The 20429-nt window shown below is 42.4% G+C and overlaps 1 protein-coding gene across 2 annotated transcripts in view; it reads left to right on the top strand.

Moving 5' to 3' along the window:
• The window catches only part of LOC142152768 (electrogenic sodium bicarbonate cotransporter 1-like), a 351181-nt gene that overhangs the window by 142217 nt on the left and 188535 nt on the right, over positions 1-20429 (top strand). For both annotated transcript variants that reach the window (XM_075209752.1, XM_075209753.1), the window contains exon 10: positions 2793-2926. In XM_075209752.1, coding sequence (XP_075065853.1) covers positions 2793-2926 — 134 coding nt within the window. The remainder of the gene's footprint in view (positions 1-2792; positions 2927-20429) is intronic.

Below are 20429 nucleotides of genomic sequence, written 5' to 3'. Positions count from 1 at the left end.
ACCCGTCTCTCACCGCGCATGTGCAAAAGCTACACGCAACTTTATTTCTTATGAACAATTAGGACAATATGATAGAACCATAACTATCGTAATTAAGGTGAAACCATTATGTATAAGAACGCTCCCCTCTACTTATAATAGAGGGAATACGCTCAAAAGATAATAAAAATATCATTCAAAAAGTGCACATGCCCAATTGATCAGAGGGCTATTACTAAATTAATTATAATCAGTTTTAAACATGGTGATTGTAAAACCTGTGAATAACTGTTTTATAGAATATAATCCATACATCTCCCCTCATTAGGGAGATATATATCAAACTATATTTATATGTATAATGTGTCCCAAGCTTAGTACACTAAACTTATACCCATAGATGAGTGCTCATTGCGCAGGTACCAGCATAGCACTTGTACAACATATACAAAAAATACACAACATATAAAATATATGTTAAAAGATACACAAATGTCCCTACACTATAAGATGTTACCATACTCTAAAACCACCATCTAAAGATACCATCTGAAAATATTGATAAGCTATAGAAAGGGAGCTATTTCATAATTTTCGTTAAGTCCTGTAGGGGTAAGGGTACCCAGTTGGAAGATCCAGATCATTTCGCGTTGCGAAAGTTTCTGTTGAAGGTCTCCTCCCCTTATGGGCAGTGAAACCTTCTCCAATGCTAGAAATCTAAGGCAACTAGGATCCCCATTATGTTTCTGGGAAAAATGTCTGGAGACAGTGACTCTCCATTGTATGCTTGATATTACGAATATGTTCCTGGATACGAAGTTTTAAAGGACATTTGGTTTTTCCTACGTATTTTAACTGACATGAACATTCTAACATGTAGATAATAGAAGAAGTGAAGCAATCCATACGTTGTTTAATGGTATATTTTTTTACTATTATTGTGATTATAAAAGTAAGTTTTTGCTGGATTCATATATTTGCAAATATTGCAATGATTGCACTTGAAGGAACCTATATTGTCTGGCAAAAAGGTCATCGGTTTCTGAACTACAGGCGTGTTAGAAACTTAAAGGACCTATTGGCTCTGAGCTTATTATCTATTTTTTCTAAATACAATCATGGGTTTATCAGGAAGAATTTGGGATAAAATCGGGTCTCTCTGTAATATTCCCCAGTGTTTATTTAAGGTTGACCTAATGAGATTCTCACCATTGCTATATTCAGTAACAAATGGGATTGTTTCCTATTTATTTTGTCTCGTAGTATACTTCAATATTTCAGATCGATCTTTACCATTAATTTTTTGAGTAGCTTCATCAAGTAGCTGGTTCGGAAAGCCTCTATCCCTAAACCTATTTGAAAGTTGTTCCTCAAAATCAGTATTCTCACTACAATTGCGTTTTAATCTATTAAATTGAGAGAAGGGTATATTATTTTTCCACTTTTTTTGATGGCAACTCTTGTAAAGGAGATAGCTGTTAAAGTCCACTTTTTTAATAAAATTCTTTGTAATAACTTTTGTATCGTTGGAAGTAAGGACTAAGTCCAAATAATTTTACTTGTGAGTTATTGATATTGGTAGTAAACTTAAGATTATATTCGTTACTACCTATGTATTCCATGAATTCCGAGAATTCTTCTAAAGTGCCACTCCAGATCATCAAGATGTCATCGATGTAGCGATTATATAATTTGATCTTGTCTGTATATACATTACGCTGGTATATGTACTTATTCTCCCAGCTTCCCATATGTAGGTTGGCTAAACTAGGCGCAAATGTTATGCCCATGGCCGTACCACAGGTCTGAAGGTAGAAGGACTCTAAAAAGCTAAAATAATTATGAGACAATATGAATTGGATGAGATCGCATATAAAATCCCTATGTTTATCTGTAATGGAGGAATCTCTGTCTAAGAATTCCCTACATGAGCTAATGCCTTTTTTATGCTGAATAGACGTATATAAGGATTGGACATCGATTGTAGCCCAAAAGAAATGGGTTTCCCATTTGAAATCTTGCAATATTTGCAAGATATTATTCGTATCCTTAAGATATGAGTCTAAGGTGGTGACATTTATTCAGAAAAAAATCCACATATTTAGATGAATATATATATATCTAAAAATAAAATGAGAGGAGGCGCACAATAGTGTAGTATGGCGGGTTAATTGAGCCAAGTGGAAAAATCCAGAGAAGGAACCAAACCACCAGAAATGGATAAGCCAGAGCTTCCCACCATGTGGATATCGACAGTGTCTAGAGTAAATATGATTAGTTCATAAGATGAAAGATCACACAAGGCCAAATAGCATTCAGGAAGATATATACACAAACAGGTCACACCAATGAAGATGTATGCGTACCAGAAGCCAAAAGTTTAATGGCTTATCTGTAGGATTATCCTGTGGACTGTGAGGGTGTAATCAATCTTCAGCCAACCTTGATTATCCAATTGGTTACCTCAATACACGAAAGGACACAGATGTAGTATCCAAAAAATTCAAGTTTATTAAAAACAGTAGTAACTTACACATCCAGAAGCAGATGACAAGCCTATCTGATCAGCAATGGTAGTGTAGCAGCAAATACTCAACACGTTTCGTCTGTAAAACAGACTTCATCAGGAGCAAACACAAACACATATATATATATATATATTTCACATCTTGAAAGGAAACAGTTGAGTTGTTGGTTACTAGATGGCTAGTAGCACATTTATAAATAAACATGAATATTTAGAAAACAGTTTTTGTAATCTCTGACTAATATTGATAAATAAATATATAGTTTTGATATCTTGTTTATTCCAGGGAGTTCTTGAAAATTTTATTGGTACAGGAATTTGTGGCGGATTATTCTGTTTATTTTCTGGACAGCCACTAACTATTCTAAGCAGCACAGGACCAGTCCTTGTCTTTGAGAAACTTTTATATAATTTTAGCAAGTAAGTGCTCCTTATTTTTACTTCAATCTTAAAACCACCCTGAATAAATTCCACTTGTATATAAATAGTAATTATTATATAAAATTGTTCAGAATAAAAGTAAAAAAAGTTGTGTGATGTGGTTGTGGATTGCTTATGTTTCTTCTTATATTTCTCATTCAGTCTGTCTTTGTGTAATGCTTGTGGCACGCTTTCTAAACAAAAAACGAAACTATATGTAATTACAGTTATCATACTTCAATAAGTAGGCATACATTGTAGAAGACAACATAGGGGGAATATCTGAATGATATATTGTGTGAAAGTTACTGATCTTGGGCTAGTGTAGCTAACTGTGTGTCAAAGGAAGCTAAAGTTAATGGTAACTCATGATAAATAAAGAAGTGTAATAAGAGAATATTTGAATTAGCATTACAATAAATGGTTGTTGTTAAGGAACTGTTGTACAATAAAACCTGTAAACCTGTATGTAGATGGTCTAAAGCAGGGTACACACCTATACAATCTTACATCAGATGTAATTTCTGTAATAACCGAAAGTCCCGATGAGCATGTGGATTCATGCATACAAACCTACACGATTTACCGACCGATCTGAGATCTGCATCTCTTATAAACATCTGCTGAAAAGGTCCGTACACACTCTACAGTTATCTGCCTACCCTGCAGCAATATGTAAACCTAATTTAAAAAATGGGCTGAACCACACCAGCCACAAACATACACACACACAAACATCCAGGAAGAAATAGCATCATCATCATTCATTGCATTGTGTATAGTTTACGTTCGGTTCACTCCATTCAGAACTGTACACAAGGTAGGTTTTATTGTTATAATGAGCCTTCCATATAAAAGAAACTTACATGCTTGTTTGCTTGACGCCATTGTGACAATGCTGCAAACAATAAACAGGAAAAAAAGAAGCCAACATTGCGGAACTGGTTGCTGGTGAGAGAGTCCTTTTCACATATGTCACTGCTACAGGAGATACAGGAAAATAATCCTGATGACTTCAGGAATTTCTTGCGGATGCATGATCCTATTTTCTAGGAGCTGCTGAAAATGGTCACCCCACTCGTACACAAGGAGGACAGATATGTAAGAAGACCCATATCTACAGAGCAGAGACTAGTTGCTACAATGAGACTATTGGCTACTGGAAGGACACTGACTGATCTCAATTACAGCACAGCTATTTCAGCTTAAGCTCTGGGTCTGATCATACCTGAGATCTGTGAGGCCATTATACGTTCTCCAGAGACAATACATTTAGGTTTGTGCAAGAAATGCACTGATTTTAACCTAAAAATGTTAATTGGCATATAAAATGAACTTATTAACATATCAAAGAAAACACACACACATATAAATATAGTGACCGGGATAGGCGAACAGGTAGATGGTAGTATGAGATCACAAAAGTTTTCGGTACAACTGGCCTCAGCCAGTACTGTTAAGCAAGAAAATAAAAGAATCTTCAAAATAAACAGCTTGCCTGTCCAGCACTAACTAAATACAAGTCACTCCTTACTAACAAACTAAAACAAAACATAAGAAGTTCCAGCACGGTTTTCTCACAGCAAAAATCAGGCTTCCTCTCGTAGAGACTCTGCAATCCCTTTCCCCAGGTAGTAATATACATTTATCAATATAAAAAGAGACTATTTTTATATTGCTAAATCCGGCAATACTTTTATTAACTTAAATATTAAAAATAAATAATGCAACCAAAACCAAACAAACCTCACTTTATATTGTATTCTATTTGATATACTCCTTCTCCCTGCAGCACTTTTTTTTTAACACATACCTGGCTGATTACAATAGGATTTATCAAAATGCACAATGGTTTAAAAATCTGATGTTTTTGCTAGTAAAAGGGCTTGTTTTTGCTTTGCCTTATATACTATTATGGCTATTATTTTAGGGTTAACCTAAACTAAATAATGTTAGGGGTGGTACCTGGAGGAGGAGAAGAGCACTAGGTGTCACCTTGACCCAGAGCTTGATTAAGGCTCTGAGGGGCCCGGGGCACTTTAGACAGGTGGCCCTTATTATGTAACATGGTTATCATTTTAGACACATACACAGGCAGTGCTGTGTGCACTAACGTTAGGTACACACAGCTCTGCCTTTATGAGCAGTACAGTGTGAAGCAGGACATACCTTTCAACTGTCCCTGAAGTCGGACCAAATCCTGACTAAGCGAGACAGTCACCCAAATTTGGGGCTGTCCCATCAGATTCAGGACAGTTTGCAGACTGTCCTGTTCTCTACTACCTGTTCTTGTCACTTTCACCACCTGTGGCTGCTGATTTCTTTAGTTGATTTGCTGCTTGTCTGGATCCTGGAATCTTGGATGCCCTATTTGAGGAAAAAAATGGGTACATGAAATTAGACAACTCTAACCAGCCCGGCTGTTAAATCAATAGCACCCACGTTTTATAATTAGGGCTCCCTCTACTCTCAACAGTAAAATAATAATGTTCACATTTACTAAATGGATGCATTGCCCTCCAACCAGCCCAGACATTTAAATTGATAACAAACACATTTAATAAATAGACCTATTTCCCTCCAACCAGCAGCAACATTAAATTAATGGTAGTCCCATTTAGTACAAAAATTGTTGTGTTAGGTTCTAGGGTGCATGAGGATATGTAATTGCAGGTGTGTTAAAATTAAATGAACTTTAATGTAATAAAAATCACTGTGATATCAAAATTATCAATTCTGGCCAGATTAATATACAGAGTTATGACATGTATAAGCAGCAATATGTTGAGATGCTGGTAATATCGCAGGATGTAGGCTCCGAGATTTAAATTAAAGCAGTTCAAGATAAATCATCACATAAAAACAAAATGCAGATATACAACTTATATCTATGCAGAAATAAGTACGTCCAGTTGATGATGCAAAGTATGTGAAGATATTCGGAATAGTTCAATAATGGATAGTTCCATACATAGACTGTAAAAGTCAAGTGTGTCCAGATGTTGTTGTGGGAACTAGTCCCAATGACTCACATTTGTGGTAGGATGTTACTTGTAGAGTAGTGACGGTTCTCTCCTCTGGTCCGAGCACCCCAAAAGCACTGAGGAGTGCTAAAAATTATTTAGTAGATACTGCTGACAGTTATGACTTTTGACAGCCAGAAATATTTATGCACAATTATGGGGGACACCCCAAAAGCGCTGGGGAGTGCCAAATATTAAAAAAAAATAATAAACCTCTATCCTCCTCTCTGCACTAGCGATTTTGGTTAGAGCAATTGCAAGAACAATATTGTATTCTCTGTCCCTGCTCTAATTAGCCTATGACTACACCCTGCTCTCTCCCTCTGTCAAATGGCGATGGATTGCTGTGGAGGCGTGTATTTATAAAGTTGAAGTATCGCGAGAACCGAGCCCCGACGACGTCACGATGACGTTCGGCCTCGATTTGGATTTGGAACGGGCGGGAGAGTACCGAGCTGCTCAGCTCAGTACTCGGATACCCAAAGTTCGGGTGGGTTCGGTTCTCGGAGAACTGGACCAGCCCATCTCTACTCTGAAGTGTGACAAGGCAGCTGGTCTGGAAGACATGTAGACATTTCGCTTATCCACGCCACATTCTTCACACTTATCTGAGAGAAGTTACATTGCACCTTGCATGGCTGGTGTCAGCAAGATGGGGAATTTTTTCCCTTGTTTTCCCTGGATTTCAATGCAAGTGAAGTGCCGGCAGAGCTTCCTCTCAACCTCGGAAAGCGCCAGGGCCAAATCTTCGTGGAGATCTGAAGTATCATTTGAGGAGAAGGTAGTCAGCAACATCTTGTAAACTTTCCCTTCCCTTCTTTATTTAAAAAAGTAATCTGTGCCAGGGTGACTTTTGCAAGCAGTGCCCAGTGGTTAACATAGACTCAGTGGATAGACCCCTTTGATAGGCTTGCTGCTTCTCAATGAGGTACAAGTGCATCTTTTTCACATCTTCTATGAAAGGTAATAGGTGAGGCATATTCCACTTGGATTCTCTAAGAGTTTTCAAGGCAGGAGATGAGATCAACTTGTTCTATCTTGCCTCATATATCTTCCTGAAGTTGCGTGCATTTTAAACTGCAGCAGTGTAGCCCTCCCTCATAGTTCGGCACACCACAATGCTTGCTATCTTTTGCAGGTCATGCCCAACATTAAGTGCCAGCGAGGGTGTCTTAAATGTACCTGTCTGCTCGTCAGAGCCAGTTACCAGCTTCACAGTGTCTATTACGAAAGTTCGATGGGGTGGTAAAGTCTTTCATCCTCTCCAAAGGGGTAGCTCTTCTGGCCTGTAGCTGTAGCCTGCCCATTTCTTTTAAGATTCTGACATATGTACTTAAGCCTGTCAACATCCAAACCGACCTGGTTGAAGAGATGCTGCCCCATCTGCATGATGCATCCATCATTTCTGACGGCGAGTAAGAATTTATCCTGGGTCATGTCGTTCAAAAACTTCCAAAAGTAACTACTGATGTCCGATGGAACAGGCTGTGTAATGATGCACAGTGACTGGACTCTGTTTTTGCCAGGTGTTGACTTGTTGCCTCTTCAGTGTCACGATGCAAAGTAGAAATACAGCTAAAGAGCCATGAATAGGTGAAGAAACAAACGATGTTTATTGCTGGCAAATATAAACAGGTGATGAAATCATAAGTTTGCAGAAATACCAGATATTCAGCAGTTGCAGGTAAATGGAAGGTGAGGGAAGATTCCAGGCAGCATATACAGGGAAATGCACAGATGGCTCGGACTTGGCAGATGACTTGGCAGCAGACCCGGACTGGGCGGCAGACTTGGCGGCAGGCCCGGACTTGGCGGCAGACTTGGCGGCAGGCCCGGACTGGGCGGCAGACTTGGCGGCAGGCCCGGACTGGGCGGCAGACTTGGCGGCAGGCCCGGACTGGGCGGAAGACTTGGCGGCAGGCCCGGACTGGGCGGAAGACTTGGCGGCAGGCCCGGACTGGGCGGCAGACTTGGCGGCAGGCCCGGACTGGGCGGCAGACTTGGCGGCAGGCCCGGACTGGGCGGCAGACTTGTAGGGGACAGTGCTGTGAGAAGTCTCTAAGGGGGCAGTGCTGCGAGAAGCATCGGAGGGGACAGCACTGTGAGAAGCCTCGGGGGGAACAGAGCTGTGAGAAGCCTCAGAGCAGACAGCACTGTGAGAAGCCTCAGAGGGGACAGCACTGTGAGAAGCCTCAGAGCAGACAGCGCTGTGAGAAGCCTCAGAGCAGACGGCACCAAGTGGTAACTTGGGCCGAACCGCATAGAGTAGCAACTCGGGCTGAACCGCATGGACAGGCAACTCGGGCTGAACCGCATGGACAGGCAACTCGGGCTGAACCGCATGGACAGGCAACTCGGGCTGAACCGCATGGACAGGCAACTCGGGCTGAACCGCATGGACAGGCAACTCTTCTGGAGCAGACTGGAGCAACAGGACCCTCTCTGGAGCAGACTGTAAGGGCAGCGCCCCCTCTGGAGATGACTGTAAGGGCAGCGCCCCCTCTGGAGAAGACTGTAAGGGTAGCGCCCCCTCTGGAGAAGACTGTAAGGGCAGCGCCCCCTCTGGAGAGGACTGTAAGGGCAGCGCCCCCTCTGGAGAAGTCTTTAAGGGCAGCACCCCCTCTGGAGAAGTCTTTAAGGGCAGCGCCCCCTCTGGAGCAGGCTGTAGCTTAGGAACAGAGACAGCGGCTGAAGACTCGGGACTGGAGGCAGCGGCTAAAGACTCGGTACTGGAGGCAGCGACTGAAGACTCGGTACTGGAGGCAGCGGCTAAAGACTCGGTACTGGAGGCAGCGGCTGAAGACTCGGTACTGGAGGCAGCGGCTGGAGGCAGCGGCTGAAGACTCGGTACTGGAGGCAGCGGCTGAAGACTCGGTACTGGAGGCAGCGGCTGAAGACTCGGTACTGGAGGCAGCGGCTGAAGACTCGGTACTGGAGGCAGCGGCTGAAGACTCGGTACTGGAGGCAGCGGCTGAAGACTCGGTACTGGAGGCAGCGGCTGAAGACTCGGTACTGGAGGCAGCGGCTGAAGACTCGGTACTGGAGGCAGCGGCTGAAGACTCGGTACTGGAGGCAGCGGCTGAAGACTCGGTACTGAAGGCAGCGGCTGAAGATTCGGAACTGGTGACAGCGGCTGAAGACTCTGGACCGGACACAGTGGCTGAAGACTCTGGACCGGACACAGTGGCAGAAGACTCTGGACCGGACACAGTGGCAGAAGACTCTGGACCGGACACAGTGGCAGAAGACTCTGGACCGGACACAGTGGCAGGAGACTCAGTACCGGACACAGTGGCAGGAGACTCAGGACCGGACACAGTGGCAGGAGACTCAGGACCGGACACAGTGGCAGGAGACTCAGGACCGGACACAGTGGCAGGAGACTCAGGACCGGACACAGTGGCAGGAGACTCAGGACAAGAGGCAGATGATGGCACCTTGGAGCAAGAGGCAGATGATGGCACCTCGGCACAGGAGACAGAGGCTGGCACCTCGCAACAGGAGACAGAGGCTGGCACCTCGCAACAGGAGACAGAGGCTGGCACCTCGCAACAGGAGACAGAGGCTGGCACCTCGCAACAGGAGACAGAGGCTGGCACCTCACAACAGGAGACAGAGGCTGGCACCTCGCAACAGGAGACAGAGGCTGGCACCTCGCAACAGGAGACAGAGGATGTTGGCGCCTCAGGACAGGTGGGTGGAGCTGGCGCCTCAGGACAGGCGGGTGGAGCTGGCAGATTGGGTCTCTTCCCAGAGAACAGGAATGGTGGAGCATAAACAGATTTGGAATGTAGAGAGAAAACAACAGGAGATGGTTCCGTAAGCTGACGTGGTCTAAGGATAGGACAGTCCAGCAAGAAATGTGCATTGCTGGCACAGTAGAGACACAACTTGTTTGTTATTCTGCGTTGTCGCTCCTCTTCGGTCAGATGGGGGCGTGGACCACCTGTGAACTGGGAATTGGTTACCCCATAGTTCTTAGAAAACAGCAAATGTGTAGAAGCACTTTTAAGAGGTGCTATTTGCACAGGTTCATCAGCAGAGAAGGTGGATTGAGACAGATCAGCAGCTTCTGAATTAGGAGAGACAGAATCTGACAGTCTCCTGAGTGGGTCCATAAGCAAAATGGAAAATTTAGCCAGCTGGGAGCGTAACAGGATTATGTCCATTTGTAAAGCCTGTAGCTGTGGAATTCAAAAGCTGGTAAAGCAGACATGTTCCAAAAGTAAATGAAAAATGAATTGCAGAACAAAAAGGTCCCAGAATAAAAAATGTTCACCTGAATCCTAAGCTGTTTTTTGGGCTGGTTATACTGTCACGATACAATGTAGAAATACAGCTAAAGAGCCATGAATAGGTGAAGAAACAAACGATGTTTATTGCTGGCAAATATAAACAGGTGATGAAATCATAAGTTTGCAGAAATACCAGATATTCAGCAGTTGCAGGTAAATGGAAGGTGAGGGAAGATTCCAGGCAGCATATACAGGGAAATGCACAGGTAAGTCCCAGGTTCACATATGAAACAGATCAGCAAAATGAATGATGAGATCCTAATGCAGTAGAATCACAGGAACAATGCAGGAGGAAAAATCACAGGGTGTAACCACAGGATGTGACATCAATAACCAGCTATGTGTGTTGGGAGTGACAGGTATATAAAGGGAAATGAGAACACACCCAGGTGCATTGAATAATTAGTGAACAGTGTTAACTCCTAAGGTACTAGGAGCACAACAGGCACAATAGAAGCACCTCTGGAGAGCAGAGGTACTGCTGCTAAGACACAAAATGAACACAAAATAGTAAAGTCTGATAGTCCACTTTAGGAGCTGCCAGGCAAATCGTGACATTCAGTTTAGCTTACATCTCTTCATGTGTTGCCACAGCTAATTTCTTGCAAACATGCCTTTGCAGTCTACACAGTGCATGAAGCCTTCGGCATCCACCTTTTTGTGTGTAAGTTTGCATGGGACCAGAACGCCATGTCCTGTCCTCATCGCCTCAGCGTTGTGTGATAAGATGCCCCTATTGTGTAGATGTGCCAATTGCATGCACCTTTCTTTTGAGTGTTTGGGGAGTTTCATGGCCCAAGCTACTTCAGTCTCATTGCGGTGAACATACTCTTTATGTCGGGCTATTTTTGAGAGGGGCTTATCACAGTATAGCCGTACTGCTTTTTATTATAGCCTCATTTTATTCAACTAGAGTGTAACCAAACCTCTACCTAAGGTAAGTCAAAGGTACCTTCCATTGCTAGGCAACATCTTTTGGGTTGGATGTTATGCCTTTCTGATTGAGTCCAGCATTGCTTGAACCCAAGCAGTGTTGTGAATTACAATATCATAAAGATAGGCAGCTGTATATTGTCTGTGGGGCTTCAAAATTGTATCCATTGCATGCTGGATGGTTTCTGGGGCCCCATGTAACCCAAATGGCAAAACCTTATACTGATAGAGCCCTTCAGGAACAGAGAAGGCTGTTTTCAGTCAATGGTACTTCCCAATAACCTTTTGTCAGATCAAGTGTGCTGTGATATCTGGCTGTTCCTAGTCTTTCTATTAGCTCATACACACGGAGTACAGGGTAGGCATCAAACTTGGACACTGTGTTCAGCTTACAGAAATCATTGCAGAAGAACTATGGGGCTGGGTATTGTTGAACCTTTCTACCAACTTATCAGTCTGGGGATATACTGATGCCCCCTGAGCAGATTTTAACAAGGGCCTAACAAGGACCATGGCTATCCTATCAAACGGGACCTCTGTAATAGACATGGGCACTAGTGGGTTCATGAAATGGGGTCTGGGAGCGTAATAGTGGCACTTGGGACAGGAAGAACAAAATTCCGACATGTTTTTATGCACCGCTTGTCAAAAGAACTGCTGCAACATCCTCTCAGTGGTTATTTTCTGCCCCTAAGTGACCTGCTGTGATGTGACCATGAGCTAGGTCTAATACGGTTCACCAGGGAATTACCAGCTGTTCTAGCACATCCTCACCCCTTTTTGTTATTTGAGACAATAGCTCATTGCTAATGGCCATGTGTGGGTATGCAAGCCTGTCACCAGGTTATTCTGGCTCCCATTGATAGCTTTTACATTTTCTCAACTTTTTATTAGGGTGGGATCTAACTGTTCTTATGCACATAATTCCTTCCTCACATCAAGGTTAGGCATACTTTCAGTGCTGTTTATTGCTTTTCCTTCACCCGTGGGAGGAGTTTCATTTTTACCTTCATCATATGTTATTTCCCCAGCCATACTAGGAAACGTCAAAAAAGAGAGAAGGGAAGAGGAAATGTGCTTATGGAGGCACTCAGCGATCTTCTTATTAATAAAATATCCAATTCTTTATTAGTTATACTTAAAATACAATTATAGTCCCTCCAAGTTGTAATAGCGAAATATAAAAACAATACAGTGAAACAAATGTGATTTAAAATAGCAAAATTAATTTGCTATGCCCCGCTACTATATATATTACTAATACTGTGGTATCAATTAATCATGCTGTCCAATCTCTATTATTGTTGTATCATTATTTACTGATGCTGACTTTGTCAAATGGAGATTAAAATGTATGGTAAAATGATCGTTGTGTTATAAATATCACTCAGACTGATTACTGCAGATCATGGTTGCTTAGTATTAGTAAATGTTAATCCTACATATAGGTTTAATAAAATTAATTATTAGCAATGGGTCTATGACTACTATGATCTAATAATACCTTGATCATGTAATCATGCAGAATTACTCCATATAATAATTGTAGGACACCTGATATTAATAATTACTGCTGTATCTCAGTCCTTCCGTTAATCACGATCTCACATACACTCTATTATAATATCTAGCTGATTGAAGATAAAGCTTAATTTACAGGTATCTAGTGGTGTAGTATTCGGCTGCTACACAGGTGATCCTCTGTTTAAATTATTCATATATGCATGCTGTGATTGCCAGCTTCGTTAGGATTCTTAGAGACACCTAGTGAATTACTAATAACTGCTGCCAGACCTCGATCGTATACTACCACTGTGGTCTAATCTGTAACTCACAGGAATTACAGCAGGTAAATTGGTGTTAAAGCAGGATATTCAAGCAGTGATATTTTATTAGCTCAAGTAGTCCTTACAAGGACAGTTACACACTAATTTGAGTTACTAGTGATCTCCAGAAGTTACAGATGGAATAATATAAAACATGGTCAAACAGGGATATTTTTATACAGCTTTGGACTCTAATCTGGCACATGATGTAAACCAGCCTCCTGCCCCTTTAACAAATCTAGACTGAATCATGCAGCCTGCACGTGAATCAGCCTGGAAGGGTTATCACCTCTTTACACTTTTACTAGTGGCACCGAGCAGTGTACTTCCTCCCTGTCCACGAACTTTCAAGAAAAGGGGGGCTCAGCCTCATTTTCTCCCTGGTGCCAGAAAGTCTACAGCAGGAGAGTTATCATTTAAATCTCCCACCTAAAATCACTACCAGGGACCCTGCATTGGGGTCTGGCTCCCCAGCACCTAGCGCCAGGGTTTAACCCTTCATTGCTGCGGCGCTGGGTATTACTCTCCCAATGCCGTAGCGCAAATTTCAAAATACATTTTTACTTTTATTAAATACATAAAACATTAATTTTAACCATGGAACTTCCAGCGCTGGTAATTCGACCTATCCGATGCCGGGTTTTAATCCTTTCGGCACCAGAGGATATTTAAATATGGCCGCAGATGTGCAGCCAGGCCAGCCACAGATCTTCTTTTACTTTTGTGGATTGATAGACTCTTCTCAGTTTGAATAGTGTACAGGAATTTGTTAAGCACCTCACACCATCAATCATGGCTATTGTTGTTAATATGGCTATAATTTAACATACATATATATATTATGTAAAATATTATTTAAAAATTATATATTTTGAAGGCATACTTATAGGACCACAGTAGAGAACACATGTTGTACCCTTTGTGAAGCATGTGTACTTGGAATGCTCATATATGAATGCCTTTTGTTAAATTATTATATTGAGATAAGAAATAACTTTATCTGAATGTTGTACAGCTTTGTTTATAGCATACTTTATTGTAAACAGTTCATATATGTATAGCATGTATCAATCATTGCATTCTATATTCTGAAGACGTTTGAAAGGCAATTTACACAAAAATTGTTTGTTAGAAAATAAAAGTATTTTGAAAGAAAGTTTTGGCTTATTGTGTGTGTGTATGTGTGTATATGTATGCGTATATATATATGTGTATATGTGTATATATATGTATTTGTATGTATGTGTGTATGTATGTGTGTATGTATATATATATATATATATATATATATATATATCAGAGAAAAATAAGCCCGCGCTCGGTATATCCCACATTATATATGGTACCAGCTGCTTGGCAACAATCCCGCGCTCGGTATATCCCATATTGTATGTGGTACCAGCTGCTTGGCAATATAAATGCCCATACATGTATACAAAACAGAAAGAAAGTTGTCAGCTCCCATTTTTTAAGGGACCAAAAGTGATGGGACAAACTAAACAATCCTACATCAAACTTTCACTTTTTAATACTTTGTTGCAAATCCTTTGCAGTCAATTACAGCCTGAAGTCTGGAACGCATAGACATCACCAGACGTTGGGTTTCATCCCTGGTGATGCTCTGCCAGGCCTCTACTGCAAATGTCTTCAGTTCCTGCTTGTTCTTGGGGCATTTTCCCTTCAGTTTTGTCTTCATCAAGTGAAATGCATGCTCAATCGGATTCAGGTCAGATGATTGACTTGGCCATTGCATAACATTCCACTTGTTAGCCTTAAAAAACTCTTTGGTTGCTTTTGCAGTATGCTTTGGGTCATTGTCCATCTGCACTGTGAAGCGCCATCCAATGAGTTCTGAAGCATTTGACTGAATATGAGCAGATAATATTGCCCGAAACACTTCAGAATTCATCCTGCTGCTTTTGTCAGCAGTCACATCATCAATAAATACAAGGGAACCAGTTCCATTGTCAGTCATACATGCCCACGCCATGACACTACCACCACCATGCTTCACTGATGAGGTGGTATGTTTTGGATCATGAGCAGTTCCTTTCCTTCTCCATACTCTTCTCTTCCCATCACTCTGGTACAAGTTGATCTTTGTCTCATCTGTACATAGGATGTTGTTCGAGAACTGTAATGGCTTTTTTAGAATTTGTTTGCCAAACTCTAAACTAGACTTCCTGTTTCTGTGGCTCACAAATGGTTTACATCTTGTGGTGAACCCTTTATATTCACTCTTGTGAAGTCTTCTCTTGATTGTTGACTTTCACACATATACACCTACCTCCTGGAGAGTGTTCTTGATTTGCCCAACTGTTGTGAAGGGGTTTTTAACCAAGGAAAAAATACTTCTGGCATCCACCATTGTTGTTTTCCGTGGTCTACCGGGTCTTTTGGTGTTGCTGAGCTCTCCTGTGCGTTCTTTCTTTTTAAGAATGTTACAAACAGTTGATTTGGCCACACCTAATGTTTTTGCTATCTCTCTGATTGGTTTGTTCTGATTTTTTAGCCTAATGATGGCTTGCTTCACTGATAGTGACAGCTCTTTGGATCTCATATTGAGAGTCCACAGCAACAAATTCCAAATGCAAATGTCACATCTAGAATCAACTCCAGACCTTTTACCTGCTTAATTGATGATTAAATAATGAAGGAATAGCCCACACATGTCCAAGAAATAGCTTTGGAGTCGATTGTCCCATTACTTTTGGTCCCTTAAAAAGTGGGAGGCACATATAGAAACCGTTGTAATTCTTACATCGTTCACCTGATTTGGATGTAAATACCATCAAATTAAAGCTGAAAGTCTGCAGTGAAAGAACATCTTGTTAGTTTAATTTCAAATCCATTGTGGTGGTGTATAGAGCCCACAATATGAGAATTGTGTCGATGTCCCAATATTTATGGACCTTACTGTATATATATATATATATATATATATATATATTATTATTATTATTATTATTAATTTTTATTTATAGGGTGCCACAAAGTATCCGTAGCGCCGTACAAGTACAAACAATGGCACAGTACAAGGTGAAACAGCACAGTACAAGTAACAGTAAGCACTATAACTCTGGGGGCTCAGGCACAGCATGAAAGAGAGGGAGGGAGGGGCAAAGTGAGTATAGGCAGGTAACTATGGCCCAAGAGGGTGGGCACGGATGACAGGTTGAGAGTCACTGAGGGGAGCAGAGAGAAGCGAGAGGAGACAGAGGGCAGAGGGACTGAGAGGAGGTGAGCTGAGTAGCTGGAGAGCGCAGTAAAAAGTGATGGAAACAGAAGGTAGGAGAGCCCTGCTCAAAGGAGCGAACAATCTAAAGGGAGGGGAAGACAGACAGACACATGGATGAGACAGAGAGACGGGAGAAACGGAGACGGAGTCGAGGAAGGCGGAGAAGGGAAGAAGGGATGAGAAAGAGAGGTAGCCGACCAGTGGGAGTTTAGGCATGAGACTGGAAGGCTTTAAGGAAAAGGTGGGTTTTTAATGTTCGTTTGAAAGAGGACAGATTAGGGGAAGTTCTGATGGAGTGGGGAAGCTTGTTCCAATGGAGGGGAGCGGCGCGGGAGAAGTCTTGGATATGTGCATCAGAGTGGAAGAGAGGCGACGATCGTTGGACGATTGCAGTGAGCAGGAGGGAGTGTGAATAGAGATAAGGTTAGAGATGTAGGGAGCAGTGGAGTTGGCGAGGGCCTTGTAAGTCAGAGTGAGGAGCTTGAAAAGGATTCTGTAGGGGAAGGGGAGCCAGTGAAGGGCTTGGTAGAGTGGGGATACAGAGGTGGAACGGCGAGAGAGGAAAATAAGCCTAGCAGCGGCGTTAAGTACAGATCTAAGGGGAGCGAGATGAGAGAGGGGGAGGCCGATAAGGAGAAGGTTGCAGTAGTCCAAGCGGGAGATAATCAGTGGACGAGAGATTTGGTTGCATCCTGGGAGAGGAAGGGCCGAATGTGGGCAATGTTGCGAAGCTGGAAACGGCAGGATTTGGTGAGAGAGTGAATGTGAGGGGCAAAGGAGAGAGAGGAGTCGAGGATGACACCTAGGCAGCGGAGTTGGGGAACAGACGAGATAGATGAGTTGTCAACAGTGATGGAGAGGTCAGAGGGGAAGGAGGTACGAGAGGGAGGAAAGACAATGAGTTCAGTTTTAACAAGATTGAGTTTAAGAAATCTAGAGGACATCCAGGAGGAGATGGCAGAGAGGCATGCGGATACCCTGGAAAGAAGGGAGGGAGAGAGATCAGGAGAGGAAAGGTAGAGTTGAGTGTCATCAGCATAAAGGTGGTACTTGAGGCCGAAGGAGCTGATGAGTGCACCCAGAGAAGAGGTGTATAGTGAGAATAGTAAGGGTCCAAGGACAGAGCCCTGAGGGACCCCGACTGGAAGGGAGGAAGAAGGGGAGAGAGAATCAGAGGTGGAAACAGAGAAGGAACGGTCGGCAAGGTAAGAGGTGAACCAGGAGAGGACTGTGCCGGAGAGGCCAATGGACTGAAGGGTGTGAAGCAGGAGGGGGTGGTCAACGGTGTCAAAGGCCGCAGAGTGGTCAAGGAGAATCAGGAGGGAGTAGTGGCCCATAGCTTTAGCCGAGAGGAGATCGTTCGTAACTTGAGCGAGGGCAGTTTCAGTGGAATGGAGGGGGCAGAAGCCTGATTGGAGAGGGTCAAGGAGGGAGTGTTCAGAGAGGTAGGTGGAGAGACGGTTGCAGACAAGTCTCTCGAGTATTTTGGAGGCAAATGGGAGAAGGGAAATGGGGCGGTAATTAGAGAGTGAGGTGGGGTCAAGATTGGGTTTCTTGAGAATGGGTGAGACGAGAGCATGTTTAAAGGCGGAGGGGAAGATGCCGGTGGAGAGGGACAGATTAAAGAGGTGAGCGAGGTGGGAGCAGGTGGAGGCGGAAAGGGAGCGAAGAAGGTGAGAAGGGATGGGGTCCTGGGGGCAGGTAGAAGGGGGGGAAGAAGAAATGAGAGAGTGGACTTCCTCACCCGAGGTGGGGCGGAAGGAGAGAAGGTGTTGGTGGCTAGGGGGAGAGGGGGGAGAGTGGAGGGGGGAGGAAGGGCGAGAGGGGGGGTGGTGGAAGAGTGGGTGGAGGAGGAGATTTCAAGTCTGATATATATATATATATATATATATATATATATATATGTGTATATATATGTATATATATATATATATATGTATATATATGTATATATATATATATATATATATATATATATATATATGTATATATATGTATATATATATATATATATATATACTTTATATATATATACTGTGTGTATATATATATATATACTGTATATTGTGACAAAGAGGGTTATTTGTCACAGCTTTTCTGCATAGAGACAGAAAAGATCCCAAAGGGTCTGGTGCAGGCTGCAGACAGGGTTAAATTCTTGCATAGTGAGACTCCTAGGTTAAACATACAAAGGTGGAGTACAGGGTCTAATTAGGTGATTAGACTAAAGGGAGTTGTTCATTGTATTTAGACCTGTATTGTTGTTTTGTCCAGTGCGACCGATGCCAGCAGGATGGCCGGGTGTCAGCATCATAATATATATATATATATATATATATATATATATATATATATATAGAGAGAGAGAGTGAGAGAGAGATACATGTTATTTCTGCCCTTCAAGACATAGGCAATCGTGAGTGTCATTAGCGTTCAGACATGAATTGTATGAAATTGCGATAATTGAAGTAAAGTCCATTTCTAAGCATGCGCAGAGCTATTTCACGCAAGATATGACATACAAATGGACTTATGTCCGAAGATGAATCAGGCCCTGAATCTCTATTTGCCTTTTTCATTTGAGGTTCATTTAGGTGGATTCATTTCTCTTAGTCCACTTTTGGTTGGAGCTACATTGTGAGCCTCTTTTTTCATCCTTGTAGCAAACAACTGGTTCTACAAATAATAATACAAGAACTTAGGACTGTTCACATCAACTTCTGTTTGGCGTTGGCCTTATTTAGTATCCACTTGATGGTTATTGACACATAAAGCACAAATTAATTACAGGGGAATTTCCCAACAGTGGGTGGGTCCTGCACATGTGGCCCCTGTTCCTTGCCACCTACATATAGGGACTAAAAATATTAATGCCTCTCAATGAAAAGTTTCACAGATTAGGAAACTAGCTTCTACCTACTTGAGAATAATTCCGGGCCAGGCACACCTCAACTGCCATCACATCTCAATGAAAACCAGTGAAAAATACCTAACACTACAAAATCTCACACAGATACTCCATTTACGATTTTAGACTCACTGCTTACACAGACAGCCTATTGGGGCTGTTTAGCTGTATTTATATTAACCTCTGGGTAGCTGTGTAAATTGCACAGATTGAATATCGAACAGTGTAACCCTACAAACATACCCCTTTCCTTGTTAGTAACTTATTTGGTGTTCATAATCAATGATATAGGTTTAACGCTACAAGGTCTCCCACAACTTCTTCGTTTACGATTTTAGGCTCCCTGCATATACAGACAGCCTGTAGGGGCTGTTTGTCGATATTTCTATTAACCTCTGGGTTGCTGTACAAATTTCAACCACAGAGTGGATATCGATCGGTATAACACTACAATCATTCATTCATTATTTCATTACCACCTAATCATAAAATGGTTTACCTCATGACTAAAATTAACTACTCTAATGATAATGTGTCTTGTTACATAAAATACAATTGCATTTGCTGATTGCTTTGTGTAGCGCATGATGATACTACTACCCTGCAATTCCATAAACTGTTACTATGACAAATATGATACACCATACAGATGTCTACTAGACACCTAACCCTGCAGCTATATCTATAAACAGTGCTCCTAGGCAAACCCAATGTCACTCACCAGACTGTGAGTGCTTCTTCCCGTGTGTTTAGGAACCGTGGCCGTCCACCATCCTGAGGGTCTGCGCATGTGCAGCCCTTTCAAACCTTCAGTACCTGTTCCTTTTAGTTAATTGGCTGATCAGGCAACACTCCCTATTTAAAGCACCTGTTGTCTATCCTCGTGGCCTGATCTTGGAGTCTCATTCCCCATGAGCCTCTGAAGGTGTTTCCTCGTGTATTCAACTCTCCTGTGGTTTCCAGACTACTTCAACTCTCCTGTGGTTTCCAGACCACTTCAACTCTCCTGTGGTTTCCAGACTACTTCAACTCTCCTGTGTTTCATCGTGACTGTATTAGCTGATTCCTATCCGCTGCCTCCGTGCACTACAGTTATCAACTCACTTCAACTCTCCTGTGTTTCATCGTGACTGTATTAGCTGATTCCTATCCGCTGCCTCCGTGCACTACAGTTATCAACTCACTTCAAACTCTCCTGTGTTTCATCGTGACTGTATTAGCTGATTCCTATCCGCTGCCTCCGTGCACTACAGTTATCAACTCACTTCAAACTCTCCTGT

The sequence above is a fragment of the Mixophyes fleayi genome, chromosome 4, assembly GCF_038048845.1.
Source record: "Mixophyes fleayi isolate aMixFle1 chromosome 4, aMixFle1.hap1, whole genome shotgun sequence".
In the NCBI taxonomy this organism is placed as follows: Eukaryota; Metazoa; Chordata; class Amphibia; order Anura; family Limnodynastidae; genus Mixophyes; species Mixophyes fleayi.
The sequence above is the reverse complement of the archived record's forward strand: the minus strand, read 5'-3'. Positions and strand labels throughout refer to the sequence as shown.